General features: G+C 40.6%; 1 protein-coding gene across 5 annotated transcripts in view; it reads left to right on the top strand.

Moving 5' to 3' along the window:
- The first annotated feature begins 8,997 nt into the window (after window positions 1–8,997).
- LOC143104968 (uncharacterized) overlaps window positions 8,998–26,010 on the top strand; it is a 76,475-nt gene continuing 59,462 nt past the window's right edge. For 3 of the 5 annotated variants that reach the window (XM_076269331.1, XM_076269329.1, XM_076269328.1), the window contains exons 1-2: window positions 8,999–9,321; window positions 9,792–9,936. Coding sequence is in view for 1 of the 5 variants with exons in the window: in XM_076269332.1 (XP_076125447.1) it covers window positions 9,264–9,321 (58 nt within the window). In the remaining 4 variants the exon portion in view is untranslated. Of the gene's footprint in view, window positions 9,322–9,791; window positions 9,937–26,010 lie in introns of all 5 variants that reach the window. The other 2 variants (XM_076269330.1, XM_076269332.1) reach the window with 2 other exon arrangements.

The following is a 26,010-nucleotide window of genomic DNA, read 5'->3' as shown; positions in this document are numbered from 1 at the left end:
GATCTCCAGATCAGTGATTTACGCATGATCTGATCCGCCATTTAACATTCACAAAAGCTGGTTGTGTTTCCTGAATCCTTACATTCAGGCATTCAAATGAAATGTAATTAAATAGCATATAAATATTCTATCAGTATGATGCTTGCATGAGGGAAACATCCCAAAACAACGGCACCCATATAATTGCTTTTGTTTTGAGAAGTATTTCTCATGCAAGCATCATGCAACAATGCAAAAACAATGAAACTATTGTAGGCCTAATTATATTTTACATTAGTAAAGCAGTACTCTGATGTGCATGTTTTCACACACTTTTGTGAACAATCTTAGCACTTTAAACATTGGCTGTTTTGAAGTGCATGTATAGCAATAGTATAAAAATAATAATAATTGTGATATCATTACGATAATTTGATGGGGGGTGGGAGGAGGGGGTGGATTCATGTAGGTGGGCCCTATGACCCCAAAGTATGCCTGGACTGGGCCTCAGGTCAAAGAAGTTTGAGAAAGGCTGATGTATGATCGTATGATCATTTAAACAAGTTTTATGACAAGGTCGGTGAGGATGGGAAAAATCGTACATTTCTGTGCAAACTTTGCCCGCACTTCAGTCACATCCACAGCAAACCTGAAACGGCACATTGAACTGAAACACCTGGCTAGCCTTTTAAGGTATGTGCAAGCCAATACAAAATCAAAAGCTGTCAAGACAGATCCTCAACCCAAATTAACAGCATTCTATATGTGCTGTGCCAATAATTTATAAAAAATAATAGCTTGCAGCAAAAAAAAAAAAAAGAACTATGAACTAGTTCATTTTTGGAAAGTGTGAACTTAGTTACAAATTTTGAATTATGAACTATGAACTGAACTAGTTCATTTTAAAATTTGTGAACTGAACTTTGAACTAGTTCACATAGAAAGTGAACTTTCCCAACACTGGGACTCGGGACACGAAACTCAAAATGTTATTTTAAACGTGCATCTTTTTTTCTCTCTCGTTCCCTCGGAGGTAGCCGGCCGAGCATTTGCTCTGCTGCCGGCTTGTCCCTACCCTGGAATCCAGAGTTCTCGCGGGAGCACAATATCAATTTGCTCAGCGAGAGACTCTGGGAATGAGTAATGATGCACGTTACTTTTGCCCCTTGCATCCCAAGGAACCAGTCACATCTGTGTATCTGATATAGGCAGGCCAGAGGCGAGCTAAACAGATGACAGACGTAGTGTTATCCCATTGCGTCGAAGTCCGGAATCAGTCAGTTAACATTGGTTGTATAATGTTATCCAATTGCGTGCAGTGAGATTTTCAAATGCGTGCTTGGTGCCGCCCCTCGAGTTGGGCCATTACGTTATTCGTGGCCAGACCCTTAATCTTTCAGATTGGGTCTGGTCCTCCAGGCTAGCTTGTCCCTCCACATCACCCAAAATACTTCATTGCATTGCATTCTCCACATTTTTAGCTAAATTTTCAAGTACCACAGCACTTTTGTTCAGTGAATCTTTTGTAAATTGCTTTACAATTACCGCCGGGCCCTTGGCCGCCTTCCTTATCACCCAGTTCACCTCAGCTTGCCCGCCATTCACTCCTTCGTCTTCATTAACTTCATATGGGATGGGCATTTTTAGGCTTTTCCCCCCGAAATTGCACTGTGCCTACTTCTGAGGCCACTGTTCCCCCCTAGTTTTGCCTACCATCAAAAAATGCTTGACTCTTTAGAAAGCTAGGAAACTATCCGAATAGCTGTGTGAAGTACTAGCACAGAGCTACAGAGGCTAGAATATTGTTTTTTTTCTTCTGCTGGATAACAAGCATCTCTGAACTGACCTCATTTCAGCCTGTAGGTCACTTGCTATGACTTTAGAAACACAACTGAGCCCTAGCACCAGGTCTACCACAACGGAGCTAAACATTGGGTATACATGGATTTCTATGCAACGTCACGAAAACATGCGTGCTCATCTATGAGGCAGAAAGCACCATAGAACAGCATAGATCTGGGGCCTGTACTACGAAGCGGGGTTACTGGCTTATCTGGGTAACTTCGAGAGTAACTTGATCACGTGTGGCGTAACTTCCCGATTAACCCGTACTACGAAAGGTGGATAGGTTTTAACCGAGGTATGCTGCCATGGCATTTTACACTGCATCTCAAACCTGCTCCGAACAGGTTATGTTCTAACCACACCTTTTATAAGTACCACCCCTCCACTAACAATTTCTCCCGAGACAATGTCGGCGTACCTGGATGATCCATACGACATTGGAGCGCAAATTGTGAGGGGCTCTCTTCGCAGGGCGAGACCGTTTTAGAGACCGCCAGATATATATATATATATATATATATATATATATCTATGACGGGTGACTCATCTGACAAAGATAACGAATTCCCTCCGCTGACAATCTATATCTTCATAGAGAATATCGTCCGGGTAGCCTATATCAGCGGATTCTGGCGGTCTCTAATAAGGATGAGAGAAGCGTAAAGAAGGACAAACATCAGTGCATCACTCCACCAATCAAGCCTTTATGGTAGAGTGAACAGATGGAAGCCATTTTTTGCCGGGGGTTTCCAAAAAAGCACATGAACAACTCTCAGACCATGAGAAGTAAAATCATCTGGTCTGATGAAACGAAGACTATTTGGCCACAATTCCCAACGGTGTGTGTGGAAGAAACCAGGCACTGAGCTGCACTGATGTTTGTCCTTCTTTATGCTTCTCTCATCCTCTCAAAGGAACTCTGGATGTCACTCATAGTGACCATTGGGTCCTTGGTTACCTGTCTGACCAAGGCCATCCGTCTTGGATAACTCAGTTTGGCTGAGCGGCCAGATCTAGGAAGACTGTTGGTTGTTCCAAACTTTTCCATTTGAAAATAATGGAGGCTACCGTGCTCTTGGGCACTTATAATGCTGCAGAAATGTTGTTGTATCCTTCGCCAGATCTGTGTCTTCACACAACACTGTCTCGCAGGTCTACGGACCATTCTCTTCACCTCGTGGCTTGTTTTCACTCTCACATACACCATCAACTGTGAGACCATATATAAAGGGATGTGTGCCTCTCCTAATAAATTCCAGTGAATTCATTTAGGCACAGGTGGATACCAATCAAGTTGTAGAAGCATCTCAAGGACCATTGATAGAAGTAGGAGGCACCAGAGCTCAATTGCAAGCGTCATAACAAAGGGTCTGAATACTTACAGTATGTAAATGGAATATTTCAGTCTTTTATTTTTTATAAATTTACGAAACACTCCAAACACCTGCTTTTTGGTGGAGTGTTGGAGTATTGTGTGTAGATGGAATAAAATAATGGAATCCATTTTAAGATGAGTCTGAAAAATAACAAAATGTGGAAAACTTGAAAGGGTCTGAAAACTTTCCGGTTGCACTGTAGCAGGCAGCAAGATGTAACCGTCAACTAGCCAAACAGCTAGTCTTGTGGTTTCATTACGTTGGTGACGTACATCGAGACGAGAGATGTAGTCCACTGAGCAGATTCGTACAAAACCAAAATAACTTTTTAAGTCGTTGTTCCCACCAGAACTGTACGCTGCTTTCCCAACAGCAAGCCTTGGATAACCAGCAATGTCAAGACCCTTCTTAACAGGAAAAAGATGGCACTCAGAGAGGGGGACATGGCAGAGCTGAGGCGCGTGCAAGGGGAACTCAAATTCAAGCTGAAGGAGGCTAAGGAGGACTACAGAAGTGCAGCAATAAAGCAGCAGGGCCTGACAGACTGTGTCCAAGGCTACTCAAGGCCTGTGCTGCTGAACTGGGGGAGCCACTGAAGCACATCTTCAATTTGAGCCTACGCCTTGGACAAGTTCCAACACTGGAAGACATCATGCCTCACCCCTGTCCCTAAGAAGCCACACCCTAGTGAGCTTAATGACTACAGACCTGTCGCTCTTACATCACATGTGATGAAGACAATGGAGCGATTGGTCTTAGGTATGCTCAGACCCCAGGTACGCCATGCACTAGATCTGTTACAGTTTGCATACCAGGAGAAAGTGGGCGTGGACGATGCCATCACTTATCTTCTACACAGGACACATTCCCACCTAGACAAGGGGAAAAGTGCTGTGAGAATCATGTTCTTTGATTTCTCAAGTGCCTTTAACACCATCCAACCCCTCAGATTGGGAGACAAGCTCTTGCAGATGGGTGTGGACACTCACCTGGTAACCTGGATTACAGATTACCTGACCGAGCGACCACAGTTCGTCAGACTGAAGAACTGTCTCTCTGACACTGTGATCAGCAGCACCGGAGCGCCACAGGGAACTGTGCTCTCTCCAGTCCTGTTCACCCTGTACACATCTGACTTCTGCTACAACACGTCATGCCACATGCAGAAGTTTTCTGATGATACTGCAATTGTGGGGTGTATCAGGAACGGGAAGGAGGAGGAGTACAGTAGCCTGGTGGAGGACTTTGTGCAATGGTGCAAACTCAATCATCTTCAACTCAACACTTCAAAGACCAAGGAGATGGTGGTGGATTTCCGCAGGTCTAAGCCCACTCTGCTACCAGTCCACATTGATGGGGTCAATGTGGAGGTGGTAAGCACCTACAAGTATCTGGGTCTCCACCTGGACAATAAACTGGACTGATCAGCCAACACTGATGCACTCTACAAGAAAGGGCAGAGCAGGCTGTACTTCCTGAGGAGGCTGCGGTCCTTCAATGTGTGCAGCAAGCTCCTCAGGATGTTCTACCAGTCTGTTGTTGCCAGCGTCCTCTTCTATGCAGTAGTATGCTGGGGAGGAAGCACAAGGAAGAAGGATGCGGGGCGAATTGACAGGCTGGTAAGGAAAGCTGGCTCTGTAGTGGGAGCTGAACTGGAGTGTATCACTTCACTATCTGACAAAAGGACCCTGAACAAACTGATCAACATCTTGGACAATGAGTGTCACCCACTCCACAGCACTATTGTTAAGCAGAAGAGCCTGATCAGCTGGAGACTTTGCTCACTGCCTTGCACAACAGACAGACTGAGAAAGTCATTTGTCCCCAGGGCCATTGAACTGTTCAATGCTTCACTTAAGGGAAGAGGAGAGATAGACTTCTCTGCATAGTCTGTCTGCCTCTTCACCCCCTCCATGTTTGGATACTGTCTGTCCACTAGCCACTTTTACCACTGTCTTTCTGCCTTACTGTTTGCGTGCTATATTAGCACATTAGCACATATGCATTCACACACAGCACCTTACCTTACCTTACTATGCACAGAGAATCACAGGCTCAGTACCTGCCTCAGTCATTGCAAGCGCCTCTGATTGATTAATCACCACTATGTGGATACTGTTTTTAGAATTGATTTAGATTAAGTGTTAGTTAGTATAATTTGTATTTTAGTATATATAGGATATTCTTTATCTTCTACTGTCCTTATTACTTAGTTGTGTTTTTATATGATATACTTTAATTACTTTTTCTGCTGTTAAAGAATGTGTATGTGTTGTCTGTATGCTGCTGAGACCTTGAATTTCCCGTGGGGATCAATAAAGTATCTATCTATCTATCTAAGTCTATCGAACAACAGTACTTTCTTGACGTGAAAAATTATCTTTTAAATTCACACACATCATGTGAAATTCGTGGCACAATTCGAACGGGACCAAAAAATCATTGTTATCTCTCCATTGCCTCCCGTTCATATTTTTACGAAAGATAGGTCCCATGGACCGGAAGTAGAAGGGCGTGACTTCGGTGGTGTGTTTTGCCGGATTTGTGCATAGGCTTGTTCGACTTGATGCAGATCTGCTCAGATCTGACTTGATGTGATGCATGCTGGGTTGAACACAATGCATACTGGGATGGACGCAATGCATACTGGTTAGAAATCCTGTCCGACTTCTGGCAGTCGGGGAGGGACTTAGCACCGCCTCACCATGTCACATGACCTTAAAATATCGCGGGAGTCTTCGCCTGCAGCCAGATCTTGCAGTTGTCTTTCCACGGTCTGCACGAGATGAAACCCGCCCTCATGACGTCAGTTCAAAGACGTGATAGGGCCATAGACCTCTGAAGTTCGCCTACAAAAAAGCTGCCATCTTTGAGATCCGGTATCTTGCGATTTTTCCTATGGGAAAATAAAATGTTGTTTTTGAATGATCGCACCTGTTAAACTCTCTCGGGGATGAAGAAGTCTGAAATGCAGACGTTTTGCTCAACACACTTTTGCCCTCTGCCTTCGAGTGGCTCCTGTGATCTCCTGTCTACTTGGGAGGAATGTCTTCATGACGATTTTGACAGGTTTCTCATGCTGCTTCCTTATGTTGGAATATGCAAAAATGAACAGAAATCGAAGGGATACCTTCTTATATGTGATTTCTGCAACAATGGTAAGCTAGACTACTGAAAATGTTGTGATATTCTGTTATTTTATGCTGTTGGTTAGATAGATAGACACTTGATATTGAATGTATGTGCTACAATGCAGGCCTGTTAACCGTATGACAACAGTGGTTTATTTAAACTACATCATAGCATTTTTTTTATTTCGTCAGTCATCATGCTCATTTTAAAGGGACACCAGGCAAGCCTGATGCTTTTTCTCTACGAAACCCCCTCGCTCGGTCTGAAGCTCTTTTCCTTTTCTTTGCGTCTTCCGTCAAGGGTTTTCGCTGCTTCTTCGCCGGCTCTGCCATTATACACGCGTTTGCAACAATCTCTATCATTTCGTTAGCCTGCCTCTGTGCTGTAAACTGATCCTGCTTTGGTCAGCGGGTAGGATACACCGAACTTGCAATTGGGATATTCTTTCTACAGGCAGTAGGGGCGGGCGAGAGAGCCTTCATTCGCCCCGTAATGAGTCATTTAACCATATACCGACTTACGAAGATGATTAATTAACACGAAAACGTTGCCTGGTATCCCTTTAACCCTTAGAACCCTAAGCTGTTTTTAGGACATTTTCACTACCTTTATTCATAAGGATTTATTCTGGTCATTGTAAGTGCCACACACACATATTATATATTGTTTTTTTCAGGAGAGTCGAGGCTATTCAGATCTGCCATCATTTCATGTATTAATACTAGCATTGATTTTATTTTGATTTTTAAAGAATTAAAATATAAAAATTGTATTATAAAAATTCTTATATTTCGACATGTATCTCACCACAGCAAGCTCACAGCTCTACATGCATTTCATGTGTGTGTAGGGCAGACTGTCCTGAATCGGGCAATATAATTGCCATGTTGGAGGCATACTCTGGGGCTGAGCAATTTGCAGAAATATTTGCTGTGTGATTTACGGAAATAAATGCCATTTTTTATTTAGTGATGAAAAATGACCTTTCTGCGCTCCATATCTGTGACACGAACTGATCTGACCTGACTTGACCCGAGGTTGCGTGTTAGCCTGCATGCCTGTGTGTATGCAGTCATAATAATTCTCAACTCTTTACTGCATTGCCATGAACAAAGTAAAGGCAAAAAAGGTGTTTATTTGTTGAACAAATTGGGATGCAATGTGAGCCTTGAATTGGATGCCATGCAGGAATTTGCTAGGATCTCAAAACCGGAATATGAACATGCTTTGCCATAGAGAAACACATGATAGCATTGGATTATAAACATGCTTTGCCACAAGACAAAAACGTGGGGTAAGTCCAGCTATATGAAGTTATTATTTTGCTGTCACTTCGTCTGTTTTATAACCCAGAAGGATGTACTTGGTATCAAATGATAGCTCTGAGTCTCCTCTTTCATCTGACATGCGTGGCATATCTATGCGATCACGGGTCCGCGAGTAATTCAAACCAGAGTAATGAGTGTGCAGCGTTGGTTTGTGTACATGACGTTATTATTTTGCAGTCACTTCGTCTGGTTTTATAAGCCAGAAAGATCGATAAACATGGTACCAATGGATAGCCCTGTGCCCACTCTTTCATCTGATATGCTTGCCATATCGATGCGATCACGGGTTCGCGAGTAATTCAAACTAGAGTAATGTGTGTGCAGGTGAACGCAGAGAAGTATAGACTGTAAATATGATGCAATTTGATTTAATTTCATTATTTTTTTTAATTTTCATACTTGATCGTAGAGACAAGTGTGTAGTCTCGTTGGAAAGCCCCACTTCTGCTCTGTCGTGCAATAAAGGTTTCATCTCGCTGCGATGAACCGTTCTGGAGCAATGTAACAGAGAAGAAAGGGTGTGTTTTTTGACGCACTTTGCGTCAATCGGGTTCTAAGGGTTAATGAGTAAGAACGAAAGTTATGCAGTATTGCAAACAAAATTCTGCGATATCTCCCGCGAGTCACGTCAGGCAGACTAGCCGATCTGTCCGGGATAAGCTGCCATCTGTTGTAGCTCCTCCTAGCTAGCCTCTGAAGTTCACGTTGACGTAGAAAGTCAGGCAAAGTCAGACGGAATTCATCTCGAACAAGCCTTACGGCTTGTGTCCATTATCGCGTCAAAGCCCACCGCGCCGCACATAGCCCATTGATTTCCTATGGAGAGCGGCAAGGCATGGCATGCACTTCCGTAATGCACCTTGGGAAGGCGGCGCGGCCATTCGAACAGAGGTGGCGTGTCAAGAAGTTGGGCTCTGCAGAACCTTATGCAAATGAGATTAACGCAAGGTGGTTAGTCAATGAAAGTACTGTTTGCCCATGTTAACAAACAATTTCAAAAAATGTGTAGGCCTAATACATTTTCAACTCAGTAATTTTCATGGTTATATGTAAAGGTTAATTTTCCCCCCGAAAAATAGGCGCATGAATAGGGTAGGCTATATTTGGGTCTTTTTCTAAACTTTCCCCTATTGAGATTCTTCGGGGCTTTTTTCCCTTACTCAAGACATATTGAGGTTACACAATCAGTTACGTTTGCTTATGTTGCAATTTGTTCAACCTTTTTTCATAAAATGACTGGACTAGATGTATCACAACCACTCCACATGATTGGCACAATGTAATCACGTGTCGACTTTTTCGCTGCGGAAGGGGTGGGATTGTGTTAGGCTACAAACTAACCCCATGCATTTCTATTTAGAGTTTTGGGGCAAGCGGTAGGCAAGCACTAGGAATATATCCTTGGGGATGACCAGCGAGGTTTTTTTTGCCTGTGTGCGATCACCGGCTCATTTCGGTTCCGCAGTGCTGTGAGGACAAGACAACTCACGCAGACAGGGCGTAGCTAGAAACGTATCATATTACATTACACAAAAAACACTTTCTCATTCGCAGTAGCCTACCAAATTGAAGTCAGAAGACAAGAAGACCTCAAGTCTTGACGATGGCGTTGGTCGTTTATGTTCTAGTGTTTTTGGGGACCGTCTTAACAATTTCAGCAGGTAAGTCTTACAGACGTTAACTAGGCCTACTAACTAATTTGCGGGGTCGGAGTTTATAACGTCGTTTGCTGCTTGGTGTCAAATAAAACCCCAGTCTTGGCTAAAGGTGGCTAGCTAGCTAGCTAACTTAAAGAAGACCATCAGTGTAAGGTTTTGTTTCCTCATATTTGGCCCTTAATGTTTTTTTTTGTTTGTTTTTTTTCCGCATGAGATATAACGGAAAGTATAACATGTCAGCATAAAACCAAGGCTACAGCAACCATAGGAAGTCAATGAAACGTCAACATTAAGATTATGTTAACATTAGTGATAATGTAAAGTTATTTTTCAGTAATGTCACACGTGTCAAATATTGACCTTGGAACGTAAATACTTGTAAAGATTTGGTCTTGACCCTTTGCAACGTTAATGAAATTACAATCATCAGGAAGTCACTCAGAATAGCCTCTTATTTTCTTTTTGCTGCCCAGATACAACACCAGACGACTTTGGAAAACACTTCCAAAAACTTCCTTTTGTTTAAAAGATTGACACCTTCCACATCTAAAGACAAGTTTTAGATTTTAAAGTCAAGAATCCGGCAGGGTCGCTATTTACAAGCTTGAACAAATAAAGGTGCCAGTATATTAAGCAGTTGTCTTCTGGATATTTTTCTATTTTATGTGCACATTATCCGCTATCCTTATTTTTGGATGCATTTTATTTCACGCAGTAGGCAATACAAAATGTATTTTAATAGTGCACAGAACATTCAGTTAATTAGAAACTTATTTTAATCAAGATCAAACTGAAATTATGGTGAAACTAGATAAGACTGCATTAGTTCCAATGCAGTCACATCAAATCACTATGGTTGCCACATTTAATTTGTGAAAATCCAGGACATGCCCTCACCCCCCCCCCCCCCCCCCCCCAAAATAAATAAATAAATAATAAAGTTAGAAATATTAAGAAATGCTGCTAATTCTATGATACAGTATATGGAGCATTGACACTTTAAGGTCGCTCATGCTCTTGTAAGATATAAGGCTAATCCATAAACTCTAGCCTTGTTTGTTTGTGCCACATGATGCCACAATATTACTATGCATAATATTACGTTTTTACAAGCAGTTATAAGTTTCATATATTAAAAGGGGATATCAACAATGACACCTGGAACCTGCCAGTCTATCTCTCTCTCAAGATGCGTTTCCCAATTAATTAGAGTAAGTAACGTTCAAGTTAGATGCTGCTGCATCATCCTTGCATGTAACTCGAAGTTGGTGCATTTTGACATCGTAAACGTTCTCGATGAGAGAAAAGCAGTTAGCAGTAAAGCTATTTATTGGCTACGTTTTGTTACGGTACCCCCAGAGCCATATAGATAGAGAGTTGCGACAACTCCATTGACGCTAATGTTCCATTTTTTTCCAACAATGGCGGCTAATGGAAGCCTCATAGTTCCCAAAAGTTAACAATTAATAAAAGCAGCAATGCAGTTACAGCAGTATAGACTGTTTGTAGCCAACATTTCAGACTCAGATTTACATTATTGGCTCATCCGAATAATAATAATAACAGTAATTAAGTAGTAAAGTAATAGTATTAATAACCTAATTATAATAATAAACTATTTATGTATCGACTATGACAGCTTTTCTGCTGCTCAGTGTTTATCAGTTCCTTAATAAATTAAAAGAGGCTAAAGCCCAATACATTTGCCACACATAATAACCTAATACAAGATAAACCTTGACTATCCCATTAGCACTAGGCTACACCACGAACAAGCTGTCAATTAAGTTTTTGCATTTGTAGCCTACAACTTTTATGATGTGACGTGTCTTGGGCATTTAGCTTTGGGTCATCTATGGCAGTTCCGTGACCATGGAGAGCGAAGGCTCGTTTCTCACTGGATTTGTCATCTATAACGGTTAAAGAAAAAAATTAGCCGGGGTGCCCCTCACAAAAATGTGGGGAAATTTTGTGAGAGCCCTATATCCAAAATGGCTGCCATCAGCCAAGCTGGAAATTAACTTTTTAACTGTTTTTCCCACAGTGCGGCATAATACATGGTTTCTGAGACTATTTGTCAAAAAATTCATAAATTATGTAGATTTATTGATTTCACCTATTGTTGACCTTCATATTCAAGATGGCTGCCGATTTTTGGCTCTTTAAATGTCAATATTGCAAAATTGTCATAGAGCCTTAATATTAGGCTCAAATGGAAATTCTGCTCATACTGAGTTCAGTTATGGACAGTAAAATTACAACATACACATATGTCATCAGATGTCTGTCATTTTTTAAAAATGATTTATTTATTATGATTTATTTATTGAATTAACCCTTTGCAGACCGCGCCGAACATTCCATTTTTTCATACTCGATGGCCTTATGGCACAAAAAGGCTTATTGTGTGATTATGCTACATGACGGAGATATAATTTACCCACCATTATAATCAGGAGAAATAGCCCTTTCAAATGGTATAAAATATAATTAATAATTTTGAGGAGAACACACATATTTTAAAAAAAATATCTTTAAAATTCAACCCCAAAAAACTCAAAACTATCAGTTTGTCAAGATTAATCTCATTTTCCCCCAATTTCTGTTGTAGATAGAGAAAAACTTAGAGTGTATGGGAGATTCACAATTTTGTCCTCTACTCAGTGATGAAAACAGAATCAATGTATCACCTTTTGTTCAAAAGGTATGATAAATGTATTAGACCTTTGCAGACGGCACGAAACATTCCGATTTTTCATACTTGATGCCCTTGTGAGACAAAAAGGCTAATAAGATATTAGATAAGAGATAAGATATACCCACCATTGTAATCAGGAGAACTAGCCCTTTAAAATGGTACATATCATAGTTAATAAATTTGAGTGTAACACACATTGTTTTTAAACAATACCTTCAAAATTCAACATCAAAAAACACGTTTGTAAAGATGAATCTTGCTTTTCACCTAATATCTATTGTAGATATAGTGTGTGAAAGATAGACAGTGTTGTGATCTCCTCAGTGAAAAAAACAGAATCAATTTATCACCTTTGATTCAGAAGTTATGATTAATTTACTCATAACTGCAAGTCGCGGTAACATGTAGAATTTTTAAAGAGTAGGATGTTTTCCTTTCCTGGTTTGACATCTGACCAAAAATACACAGATATAATGGTCATGTAACAAATATAAGATGTTTTACCATCAAAACAAGATGCATAGCTAAATATAGGATGTCTTACTGTACTCTGAAGAGGCTAAATCAATTGTGGGGAGGAAAGATAAAGGCTGAAATAAAGACTAGCCAGATGGTAACTGCTTCTCCGTGTGCTTCATTCTACTATGAAAACAAGAATAAGAGACACTGGCACGTGTTAGGTTTACTAAAGAAGAAATAAATCATTTTATTTAGATAAGTCTTTAACAATTTCATTAAATAATCAGGAACAACAACTTCAGGTAAATAACAAAACCTATGTTTACAAACAAGCAGTAACTATTAGAACTACAAGAATGACAAGACAACAGTATAACAAAGATCAACAAAATACTTTAACATGATGAACAAAGCATCAATTCATATTAACATTCACACATATAAACAATTAAAACATTAGAAGAAATTCAATACATTTAACAACCATACAGCATATAATTTGATACAATATATAATTATCGATATAATTTGCCCTACACATAAGGTGATACACTAACGCCGCATTCACACCAGATCCGTGTGTGTGTTGTCACAGCTGTGGCGTGTGTGTGTGTGTGTGTCCATCTAAGCCTAGCAGACGATGAGGTGTAAATGCTACTGGAGTTGGTGTCCCTGTCTGTGTTAGAAGGATAGGCAAAGTGTATGCTTTCTACCTGACATGGGACTTGACCATGCTCAAAATAAAGAAATTGTCAGATAAGAAAATTAGAAATTGAATTACAAATCTAACCAAACTATTATCACTATAATCCCTGTCATTATTGTTATAAGCAACACTCTTATCACAACCAGAAATGTGCATACGCCCAGTTGGGCGAACACACACACACACACACACACACACAAACATGCTTACCCAGCTGAGGATGATGGGAGACTATTCTCCTCCTCTACCACATCATTGTCTACCTCTTCATCCAGAAACTACCCATCCATGTCCCATGTCCATGCCACCGTGGTCCTTGGGGTCATGTTTGCCATCAGCAGTCGGCTGCTTTCACCTCAGTTGCACATACTTCTCTCCCTCCATCTAAAATAACAAAAAATCACAGGTCTGATAGTAAATAGGTTGTTTAGTTTTATTTTACATTACTTCCACATAATCTTAATCACCACCAACCATGACTCTTTTCACTAAAAGTATTATTGTCACTGGAGGACTCCAATATTGCTTGGAGAGGTAACATTAGTCTCAGAGCTCACTAGGTGTTATTGCCTTGGCTAAACCATACATAGCATACCAGCTTACAAGCAAACATTGATTCATGAACATGAGTCAGGAGATATGACAGAAAACATCTAAACAGAGTATGCATACACATACACACCGTGCATAGGCTACTGCAGTTGCGTAAAGACAAAACACCCCCTTAGAAAATAATGTGTCGACGAGTAGGCTTGGGTGTATGAGCTCCCATCATAGTTAGCCACCCAAAAACCTCATAATCGTAGCAGCAAACCTTACAGCCTAAAAGCTAAACAATACTGAGACACATTTATAACAAATCTTCAGTCATGTATTCATGAAAACAGCAGTCAATTAATAAAATCCTTATGTTACACCATCGGTAATCAACACAGTTTTCACGTCGGTAACGTAACATTAACGTTGTCATTCATGTCAGATGTTTATATCTAAGTAAGCTAAGCAACTTGGCTACAAACAACTGTAAATTGTGCTATACATATTACGAAGGAATGAAAGGTTTATTTGACAATAAAATACCGATTAGGTGTACTTGACATAAAGTTGGCAGTCATGAAGCACGGGAGTGAACTTTATCGTGACTACGCGTAGGGATGTAACGATTACCGGTATAATGATAAACCGTGATAAAAATGTTGACGATAACAATTACCGTTTTCTTTTGAAATATCATAATTATCACGGTTGATTATCACGGTGTTGAAACCGTGTGTTTAATCCTTCCCAGCTACAGTAGGCCTGGTACAATGAAGCAAAATTGGTACCCTACTGATTCTGTTGTCTAATTGATGGTTTTAACTGCGAATTGGATTAGACCTGATTTTAAAAGGCGGAACATTTTCACCGCAAAACTTGCACTGTATCATTTGCACTCTGCGTCTTTTTATGTTTGCGTGCACATTAAATCCATTCCACTCACGTTATCAGAAGAACACAGTAGCCTAAAGTTTTATTTCGAACACTTACTTTGGTCTCACTCAGGGTAGGAATTTCACGGCGGCCACGTTTTTGCCCCTTGCGTTGGCCGTGATGTCCCTGAATGAATTTCTTTTACGCAGTGGAGAAAGTGACAGCGCAGGAAAGAAAGTGCGTCTAAATTCACCTATTCTTCTCAGTTGAACTACTCGCGAAGTAGCCTACTCATCACACAGACATCACAAGTATCACATGAAAGAGCTTTTTCTCAGCTTTAAAACGATGTTAGCCGCGAATGGCTGTGGTGAACGGTTCGCGAGAAACGTAAATAATATAATTAAATTTAATCATAAATTCTACTGAAGGTTTTCGTCCATCTCCCTACCCATTCCTCTCGGTGCAATACTTCACGAACCTTTCGTTTAACACATGACAAACCATATATCAGAATAAACAGCAGACCTTACCGAACATAAAGGTGTAAAGCAGTCCCCTGTACAGTTAGCCGTTCCAGAGTAATCCACTTTTGAATTTGCAGTACATTTCGACATGCATGGATGTCTCCAAATTTGGGCTTTAAGTTTTACAATGTGTTTAAATTGTTCCACATGATTTCATAACGGGCCAAATACAAAATAAATGTTACAAATATCGCCTATATATCGGTAAATCAGAGGACAGCTGACTAAGAGTTTGTGAAAGTAGATCACAAAATGCTAAGCATGCATCTAGGCTATTTGAGTTTCTTAAAGCTGAACTGTGCTTAAATTGTTCAATACATGATTTCATAACAGGCCAAATATAAAATAAATGTTAAATATAGCCTAGATATCTGTAAATATTAGATGTTCAGATGATTTGCAGTTCTATATAATATGTCATGTTTCATGTTTTTGTAATGTTTCATACAGTGATGCAGGTCTACTGCAGTGAATAGGCTATACAACTTTGATATTTTTTATAGCCTATGTGGCCTTTGTGCCCTCCACCAAATATGCCCAACTGAAGGCCAAGTGGCCTTGCCCCCAGAATGGTGAAATTCCAAGCCTGGTCTCACTCATTGGATCCAAATAACAGTAATAGCAACCTCCAAGTCATGGTAGGGTAAGTTAAGCGATAAGCACATAGCCAATTAAACATGAAAAACTGAACGGGACACTTTTTGAAACTATTTCAGCGTGTGTAGGCCTATCAGTGCTTGTGCAGTGCATATTGAACACACTTTTAAAAATACCGTGATAATACCGAAAACCGTGATAATTTTGGTCACTATAACCGTGAGGTTAAATTTTCATACCGTTACATCCCTAACTACGCGTCAGGGACATGTTGCAGCCTCTTCTGATGCTAACGTTACCTAACTTAGCTAGTTTTCTGTATCAGCTGACAAGCAAGGAACATCGTTCAAAATAGAACAAATCGTTAAAATGTCAGTCCTAGTAGGTCTGTAATCTTGGTTGACATATAGTAACCCCCCAGAAATGACTGAAAATAATGAGTTTACTAAAGATTACGGTGTGCTAAAATACCAGCTGAAGTGAACACACACACGCATTATGTTACGGTCATGCATACAAGGTGTAATTACCAGCAAAAATAACTTTTAAAAACGATTTTGAAGTAATAACATGGATAACAAGTAGTAATAACATAAAAAGACTTGTTTTTACCTCAGATGATCCAGTAGTTTCTCCTTTAGACGACGTCAAGATCAACGATGCATAGTGCTTCCTGCTGTTTTTCCTCTAGTGGAGGGAGACGTCAACTCTTGATTTTTCCTTCACGTAGTAAAATAAATTCGCGCCACAAATCCCTTAACCAATCATATTGCCAGAAAGCCTATGATGTGACGTTTTTGAGGAAGTTTTCATTGATAAAATTGGTTGGGGTATGGCTGAGTTATTAGACTGAACGTCATCGGTACTGGGGTACCGAAATTAAAGCGTGCGGTCTGCAAAGGGTTAACTGAAAAGACTCTCCATCTGAATCTGTTGAATCTCCACACTGACTCCTCTCATCATCAATGCTACTCTCATCTGAGCAGTCATGAGGTGTGAGCTGCTGGGGCAAGGGGGGAAGGGGGATGGGACGCACTGGTCGACACTTTCCGTTTACTAGTTCCCAGCCGTGACCAATGGAAGAAGGATGCTCTTGCAGGTTGTAATGGAGCTGGCAATATGTAAGGTAGTTTGTCCTTTCCATATGAAGATTCAAAGAGTCATCATCAGGTGGGACACGGATTGTACACTTTCTTCAGCATTTGGAAACTCTGGCCTGCCCGCAGCTCACATCTGCACTCTCAGCATAAATGACGGAGAGGACAAATGTCTTCATATCCACTCCGACTTCATGTTTTAATTCCAGACTCTCACCCACTCATCTCAGGAGCTCTCTTGCCTCAGAATTGATCTTCACTTTCTCTAACACCTTCTTCTTCCCATGCCCATAGAACCCTGAGGTGTGGACACCGCCAGTATGATGATATCTGCAACCTCTTCCTAGAGCATGGCACAGCAGATGATTAAGGGCCAATCTCAATTCTCTGTTTTACCCCTTCCCCTTCCCCTATCCCTTCATCTTACCCCTAGCCCTTGTCCCTCAAAACCGAGTGGCAAGACATAGGGGTGAAGAATATTCCCCTTGGAAATGAGATACCACTAGCCAACCATAAGGGAGAGCGGGATGATTGAAACACTTGAATTAACGTCATTTACAGAGATCGTACCACACTGAAAGCTAATATTTTGTCACTAGCAACCTGTCTTCTGTCAAATAGGCTATCATTGCATTTTCAGCATGGAATAAAACCGTTCAGGAATTATTTAAACAACAGCAGAACGTGCCTATGTTCGTTCGCAGCCTACCTTCTGGTCCGGGTGAATGAAACAGGGATGGGGGACAAAATAAACATGCAGTTTGCTATGTAAACATCCCACAACTCCTTCGATATTTTACAATAATATCCAAATGGTTGTTACTTGACATCAGAAGCAATCGCTACCTGTAATAGCCTATGCGAGGAGTCGGCAGCAGTAGGCCTATGCAGCATTCATATCAGACGAGCGGTAAAAAAGTTCAGCGAATTTAGCTGCTGTTGGACTTTACATTTCTGACATGGTATGCTACCAATTCGGGGGGAAGACATGGAAATATGTAAAATGCGAGACATTCGCGCAAATAATGATGTGCTGTTAACATTCACAAAACAGGCGATTTTTGAAAACTTCCTCGTGAAGAACAGGACCTTCAATATATGTTCACAAGATTGAATGCAACATAAAACAATTACCATTTTAATTTTATAATCCTTATTAATGGCAACATTTCATGTCAATGAATCTCTCGGTGTGCTTATTTTTCCGGTGTGAGCGTTGTATGTCCACAAGGCTAACGTGGTCTCTTGGTTTTTCACTTACTGGGTCTAGCTTGAAAAGCTCCTAACGACTTGCTCTTCAGTCTTGCGCATTGAACCACCAGTGAAAAATCGCCTTGAGAGGAGAGTGACTCAGTGTGGACAATGGGCTGATCTGGCGGCTTGCCACCCCCACACCTGAAGATCGTGAGTCTTGGAAGCGGGATGGTTTAGAGTACCACTGGGGTGACTTCTTGGATAAAATATGATCTTCTCACACCACGCCAACGCATACCTCATCATCCTTGTCAGTGACAAATATGGCCTTGCTTTCAGCTTCAAGGATGATGAGCACGATGGTCGGGCAGCAAAACATCCAAAAGGCCCAAATGTTTTCCCCAAGCCTGAAGCCCAGGTGCTGCTGAGTTCAACCAACTCATGGTTAATAAGGTCAGACTACAGAAACTTGTAAAGGAACAGCTAAAAAGACAAGTGGGTCAGGTGCAGGGTGCCATCATATATTGCAAGGGAGAAATGTCAACCATATCCTACATCATCGATTACTGGCAGTGACCACACCTCATATGGGCATGGGAAGAAGAAGGTGTTGGAGAAGGTGAAGATCAATTCTGAGGCAAGAGAGCTCCTGAGACGAGTGGGTGAGAGTCTGGAATTAAAACATGAAGTCAGAGTGGATATGAAGGCATTTGTCCTCTCCGTCATTTATGCTGAGAGTGCAGATGTGAGCTGCGGGCAGGCCAGAGTTTCCAAATGCTGAAGAATAAGTGTACAATCCGTGTCCCACCTGATGATGACTCTTTGAATCTTCATATGGAAAGGACAAACTACCTTACATATTGCCAGCTCCATTACAACCTGCAAGAGCATCCTTCTTCCATTGGTCACGGCTGGGAACTAGTAAACAGAAAGTGTTGACCAGTGCATCCCACCCCCCTGCCCCCCTTGCCCCAGCTGCTCACACCTCATGACTGCTCAGATGAGAGTAGCATTGATGATGAGAGGAGTCAGTGTGGAGATTCAACAGATTCAGATGGAGAGTCTTTTCAGTTAATTCAATAAGTAAATCATCATAAATAAATAATTTTAAAAAATTAAATCTAACGACCTATGTGTATGTTGTAATTTTACTGTCCATAACTGAACTCAGTATGAGCAGAATTTCCATTTGAGCCTAATATTAAGGCACTATGACTATTTTGAAAAATTGACATTTAAAGAGCCAAAAATTGGCGGCCATCTTGAATTTAAAGGTCAAAAATAGGTCAAATCAATAAGTCTACATCATTTATGAATTTCTTTACCCAAATAGTCTCAGAAACAATGTATTATGCAGCACTGTGGGCAAAACCATTAAAAAGTTAATTTCCAGCGTGGCTCTCGGCAGCCATGTTGGATATAGGGCTCTCAATAAATTTCCCCACATTTTTGTGAGGGGCACCCCGGCTAATTTTTTTTTTTAACCATTATAGATGACAAATCCAGTGAGAAACGAACCTTCGCTCTCCACGGTGAACGAAGGACTTACATGTCACGTTTTATATTTTATTATGATCACTCGCATTACCATGGGGTTAGTGTGTAGGTAATACCATGGTTAACTTAACATGCCCACCATTACACTGGAGATGTTAAAAAACTTTTTTTTATTCTCCCGTGACGATAGGCTACTTCAGGTAATTCGCTCATTAGCTCAGATCAGTGACTACCAGAGAAAACGCTGGGGATAAAACTCAAACAAGTTAATGTTAGACTAGCTGTGTTACAGTTTCTAGTTGCAAAATCAAATTTTCACTGGAGCTCCATGCGCTTTTGTAGGCTACACACAGTCTCAAAAAACTGTTTACAACTTTTCGAGTTACTGTACAAGGTCATTTTTTTATAACGATAATTTAGATACACTTGGGTGGGTGCAATCTCCCGTCTTGGTTTTGTACAGAAATTAGGCCTAATATTAAGTGACAGATAGGCCTACGTAAAAGGGAGAAAAATGGTCACCTTCCGATATTTAGCAGGCTACGATATAAGGTCTGGAATTTAATGTAATATTGTTGTAATGGTAGGATAACTACACAGTTTACACAATAATTACACTGTGTTATAAATATTGTATATCAATGCATTTATTGACTGTCAATTACCTAAAATCTTGGCTCTTTCAATCACTTCTGGGAACTATTTGAAGTTTACATGAACCACGTGACCTTAACGAATTTTGAACACCCATTGTCGCAACTCTCTATCTATATGGCTCTGGGTACCCCCTCTGTCCCTTGGTGCCCTTGTGCGCGTGGTGAATACAATGTTGAAACATTTTCTATAGTTTCTATAGTCTCACCTATATATTTGCCCTGATGCACTCGTTGACGCAGAGACACGCACTCGCTTTGGACTGCTTTCCCTGCTGCTGTTATATTAGCCTACATAGCAACTAGGACAGGCGTGTGTAACAGCAAAGTGGAGTCTCATGGGTCTGTGGTTGCGCGGCAGTTGCTAGGTAATAAATAAATTCTATTTTTGCTGCCAATCACCAAAAAGCCTTTTATGTCTGTGTAGGCTACACGGGATTTGATATAGGCCTACGATAAACACAACCAAGAACAAAACCGTTTGAAACTAGCAGAAATTATAATCAGAAGTTAATTTCACCAAAAACCTTTAAGTAGGCTACAGTGTGTGAAAACAGGCTGTAGTACAGTGTAGTGATGCACGGTTCAAGGATTTTTTATGGGGGTCACCTTAAATGAATACTTCACATGCACACACACACACACACATATAGATACTGGTACTAGCACTTGCACACAACCATACTGGCATGCATATACATACATACTTGCAAGTAGATGTGTGTGTTAAGTATGTACAGCTGTGTGCAGAATAATAGCAGTGTGTTTAAAAAAAAAAGAATAAAGCTCAAAATTCTTAGAATAGCTGTTAATTCCATAATATCAATGCATTGGGAACACGACACATTCAATTTCAAATCAAAACATGACCAAAATAATTGATCAAGTTTGTGTTATACCTTTACAGAAAGTGAAGAAAAAGGAATGTTAGGCTGTTCAGAAAATAGCAGTGTTTTCATTTTTCTTTACAAACTCAAACATTTACTGTAGCCTATAAACTGAAAAATGTCTAAAGATTTTGCTTTACTTTGAATCACTGCTCTAATATCTAGTTGCATTACCCTTATTTCTGAGAATTGCTTCACATCTGTGTTGCATGGAGTAGACCAACTACTGGCACCTTTGAACAGGTATTCCAGCCCAGGACGATTGAACTACATTCCACAATAGGGCTGCACGATATATCTAAAATCTATCGTTATCGCGATATCAACGCTTGCGATGGACATACCGCAAAGATTACTTAATTTTCGATACATTTTGATACATTTTCTGTGCCGTGCGCATTCCATTGCCTACAGTCTATGATGTATTCACATTCTGAATGTCAACATATTTTACCAAACCGATGCAGTCATGCAGCCCTAGAAGCCCGTCTCCTACCAGTGTGGTGTTTTAGGTGTTGAGGCAAGAGCTAAGTCGTGATGGCTGAAGATAGTGAGTCAAGCAAGGTAGGCTACACTTAGGTGAAGAGGAATTGGTGACTAAAGGGAAAGCACGTCTGTTATATGGAAATATTTTGGTTTTATAAAGGACGACGTATTACAAACACAGCGCCAAATGTGTCCTTCTCCACCGTGTTAAAATAAACAATTTCTTTCGTTGTTGTTATAGGATCAGAAGATAGCCTATCTATTTTCACTGTAAGGCTTGTATTTCATGATTTGCATTTAGCAAAAGCCCAAGACAGCAGCAGAGAGGTAGGCCTAATCAGGATTCGTTATTTGTAAAAGTTGTTTAGCCTACTTCGTTAGCCTGGACTGTGCGATCGCAGCCACTTACTTTCACTTTCCGCTGCCCTCGTAGTCGGCATGACGGTAGCCTAATAACGTGGGATGCGCAGCGTATGAGGTTAGACTGGGCTACTTAAGATTTTAGATGAGTGACCGCCGCGATATAGCTTAGTAGAATAGAGAAAAACATTAAATATTTAAATATCGCAAGTTATATCGTTATCGCAATACTCAATAATGTTATCGCATATGGCATGTTTTCCTAATATCGTGCAGCCCTATTCCACAATTTCTCTGCATTTCTGGGTTTTGCCTCAGAAACAGAATTTTTGATGTCATCCCACAAGTTCTCTATAGGATTGAGGTCTGGGGATCGGGCTGACCACTCCATAACGTCAATCTTGTTAGTCTGGAACCAAGACTTTGCTCGCTTACTGGTGTGTTTTGGGTCATTGTCTTGTTGAAACACCCATTTCAAAGGCATTTCCTCTTCAAGTCAAGACAACATGACCTCTTCGAATATTTTGATGTATTGAAACTGATCCATGATCTCTGGTGTGCGATAAATAGGTACACCACAACACCACAGTATGAGAAACATCCCCATAACATGAATTGTGCACCGCCATGCTTTACTGTCTGCAGTGTACTATGGCTTGAATTCAGTGCATCTGGGTCGTTGGACAAACTGTCTGCTGCCCCCATGCACTGAATTCAAGCCACAGTACACTGTGTCACCAATATGTGCATTAGGACACATTAAGAAGTTTTCCGAGAGTGTAAGTTCTCCCCTTATTAGACATTCTCTGTACAGGTGGTACGACCTATCTTTTTCTCTGTATGGGTACGACATGTTGTGGTATTTACGGTTTCATACGGTGCCTTCCGGATACATACATACTTATGCACACACACACACACACTTATGCACACACATACATACTTATATACACACACCAGAGGAGGATCCTTCATTGAGGAAAGGGAGGAACACCCCCTTTAAAATTTCAGAGAAAAATAAAAAATATATAAATTGAATTACTAATCTCATAAATTACTGTTAATATTACTATTTGATATCCCCTAGGTCAAAATGCCAACAGCACCCCCTATTGCAATTGAAAATAACTTAAATTACTGTATGGAGGAGCTTAGGCGTTAGGAGTTTGACATTCGAGCCGGGGGGGGGGGGGCAGACAAAGAAAAAACTAATTGTAGCAGCTGAGACCTGGCCTACCACTTGGGGAACACAGCATGAGCACATATGGAGAAAACAAACATGCTAAATAAAGATATATATAATTACATTGTAACAATTTAACAATTCGTCCTTATGAAATCCAATGCAGCATGGCTGTCTTGAAACGCAATAGACAGGGGTGGTGTCGCCTAGCAGTTGAAAACATTCGGGGCTTAGCCAGTGGTTGCTGCTCACTTTTGATAAATTAATCCACCGCCTCTATATAGCCTCATTTGCGCCACATTGATTGAATATTTTGTACAATCATATTTTGTCAATTAAAGAATGTAATGACCTGATTAATGACCTGATTTCTGTTTGCTATTAAAAACTATATAGCCTATAACCACCTAGCAGAGTGGAGTTTTAAATTACAAGATGCATCGGTTCATGTTATGCTTAGCTTAAGGAGAACGAGTCATTGAAAACTCAAATTTCGATTCTACAAAGGCAAAGTAAGTAAACTCCAAACTGTAGGCTATTGAGTGCAGGGCAGACCTAAATCATAGCGAGAACTCCAGGAATCAAAGGAAGTGTTCACCTACAGTCTGATGCCTCTCCAAACGCAGAAACGAAGCGCAATCATGCCATTACCTTAAGACATGTTAAGAAAATAAAATCATATTTTGCTGTAATCCAGTGACACGTAATCCAGTAAAAGTAATCCTCAGTGATCAGTAGGCCTAGATGCACAAAAAGGGTCATGGTGTAGCCTATCTAGCCAGGCTTACACGTGTCACATTCACCAGCCAGTTCCAAACAGGTGAATGAGGCCTCTCCACTTTGCTGTTAGAACCCTAGGCTGTTTTAAGGGCATTTTCACTACCTTTAGTTAGAAGGATTTATCCTGGTCACTGTAAGCGCCATACACACATGCTATACATTGTTTTTTTCAGCAGAGTCTAGGCTACCCAAATCTGCCACAAGTCCATGTATTAATGTTGCATTGATTTAATTTTGATTTTTAAATAATATCAGTTTCATCTCGCTGCGCTGAATCAGGTTCTAAGGGTTAAACAAAGAGGAATAAAAAGTCCAAATCTACACACAACGCAAAATCAATTAGTAAGCTGACAGGACATTTATATACATGGCATTTAGGCAACCTTTATTGCAACGTTGGCACGGCAAGATGTCCAGACTAGTGCAACAGTAATTTTCATTTTTTGCGTCCTGCATGCCTCGTCAGGTTGGCCGTAATGTCGCTTTCGATGTGAAGGATCGCAAGAGAAGAAAACCTGGCTGCTCCCATCATCAACCGCAGCCCGTTCCTTATATTGTTGTTTTGTGTTATTTAAATTATTTTGTAAAATATCTGGTCATGCCAGACGTATTTCACTATGTTTTGAAACAATGCAATTACCCGTTTCCACCACAAACTCCGCGTATGCCTAGCTCCTTAGGTCAGACCCCCCCCTAAGAATATCAGAACATCAGAAATGTATCTGGGTAGGCGGCCTACATACTCGTTCACATATTCCACCAACACCATCACAACCTCACATTTGCCACTAACACCAATCAAGCGGACATTTCTTCCTCCGTTATTTTTTTAACCACCGGCCGCCACTGACACACACACACGCATAAACCATGCATACAGAATCACAGGGTCAGTCCCTGCCCTGTCACTGTAAGCGCCTCATGCATAATCATCCTTAAGCACACTATGTGGATATTTGATTTAGTTTTATTTAGTATTTTAGTATTTTTTATCTTCTTCTGTCTTTATTGTTCAGTGGTGTTTTTTCCGGTTTAATTTTCATATTCATAGGTATTGACTGTTAAAAATAAAGTGTCTGTAGGGATCATGTAACGTTACCAGCCTATAAGGGTAAATCACACTGATTTGAAGTTATCTACAATAACTACCAGCCGCCGCCCGCAGCATAGCCTATAGGCGCTGGCGCAGCACTTCACTTTTTGCTACTATCATTAAAGGTCTCATCTCATCGTTTTTTCATTAATTTTGCAGTGGTCTGTAGTATTGATGAATGCCCTGTGAGCCGGTTTTGGTGAAAAAAATGCTGTCCTGCGTCTGTTTCATGCTGTTCTAGTTTGGTGGGGAAGGTGGGCGGGGAGGAACGACTGGATTTCGCCTCTAGTCATGAATATTAATGACATGCTAATGAATTCACCTCTGATTGGCTAACAGTACTGTGATGCTTCCTCCAGTGCGTCCTCATCCGATTCTGCCTGTGCTATGCTCCATATTCAACTTTACAGTGCTAAAACCTGGCTAAAACTCGAGTCAAAACTGTTGCACAAAATGTCTTCGGAGATACAACTTCATGTGTTTGATCCTAGTATCCGAGTAAGAAGAAGAACCGCTTCCTGATCGTTTGTCGGTGAACGTTGGTTTAATAGAATGGTAACAATTGCCTGTCAGCTTAAAATCTCTCCTAAAAGAGGTAAACGTTTGTGACAATCGTCATCTTGCTTTCAAGTAATAAACAGTTGGAAACATTTTAAAATAAAGATCTATTTCTTTACACAGTCAAAAGTCTTTGCAATCTTCCTAGTAGATATTTTACTTAACACAGGTAAGCACCCTAAATGCAGTTCAGCCACTGACCTAGCCTGCTAATGCTATCGGAATAGATAGTTATGGTTTGAATTCCATGATACTATCATTGAAAGACCACTTGGTCATAGCCCAATATATATATAGATTTAAATGCAAACACACCTACCTAGCTATATTTTGCTGGAATTGTACCAGAATGCCTACAGAAGCAGAGAATGTGTGCTGCAAGACTTCTTAATGAGAATGGCTTTGATAGCCTGACATTGGCAGAGGTTAGCCTACTCAAGTTGTTTTCTGTCACGTATGACAGAAAAAGTAGCCTACTATAGGAATCTTATACTATAGTATTTTGGG

Source organism: Alosa pseudoharengus, unplaced genomic scaffold (assembly GCF_046254945.1).
Source record: "Alosa pseudoharengus isolate Yale_2024_CS ecotype anadromous, Long Island Sound unplaced genomic scaffold, YU_APseudo_1.1 YU_APseudo_1.1_scf_5, whole genome shotgun sequence".
Lineage (NCBI taxonomy): Eukaryota > Metazoa > Chordata > Actinopteri > Clupeiformes > Clupeidae > Alosa > Alosa pseudoharengus.
Note: the sequence above shows the minus strand (reverse complement) of the source record. Positions and strands in the feature narration are given on the sequence as shown.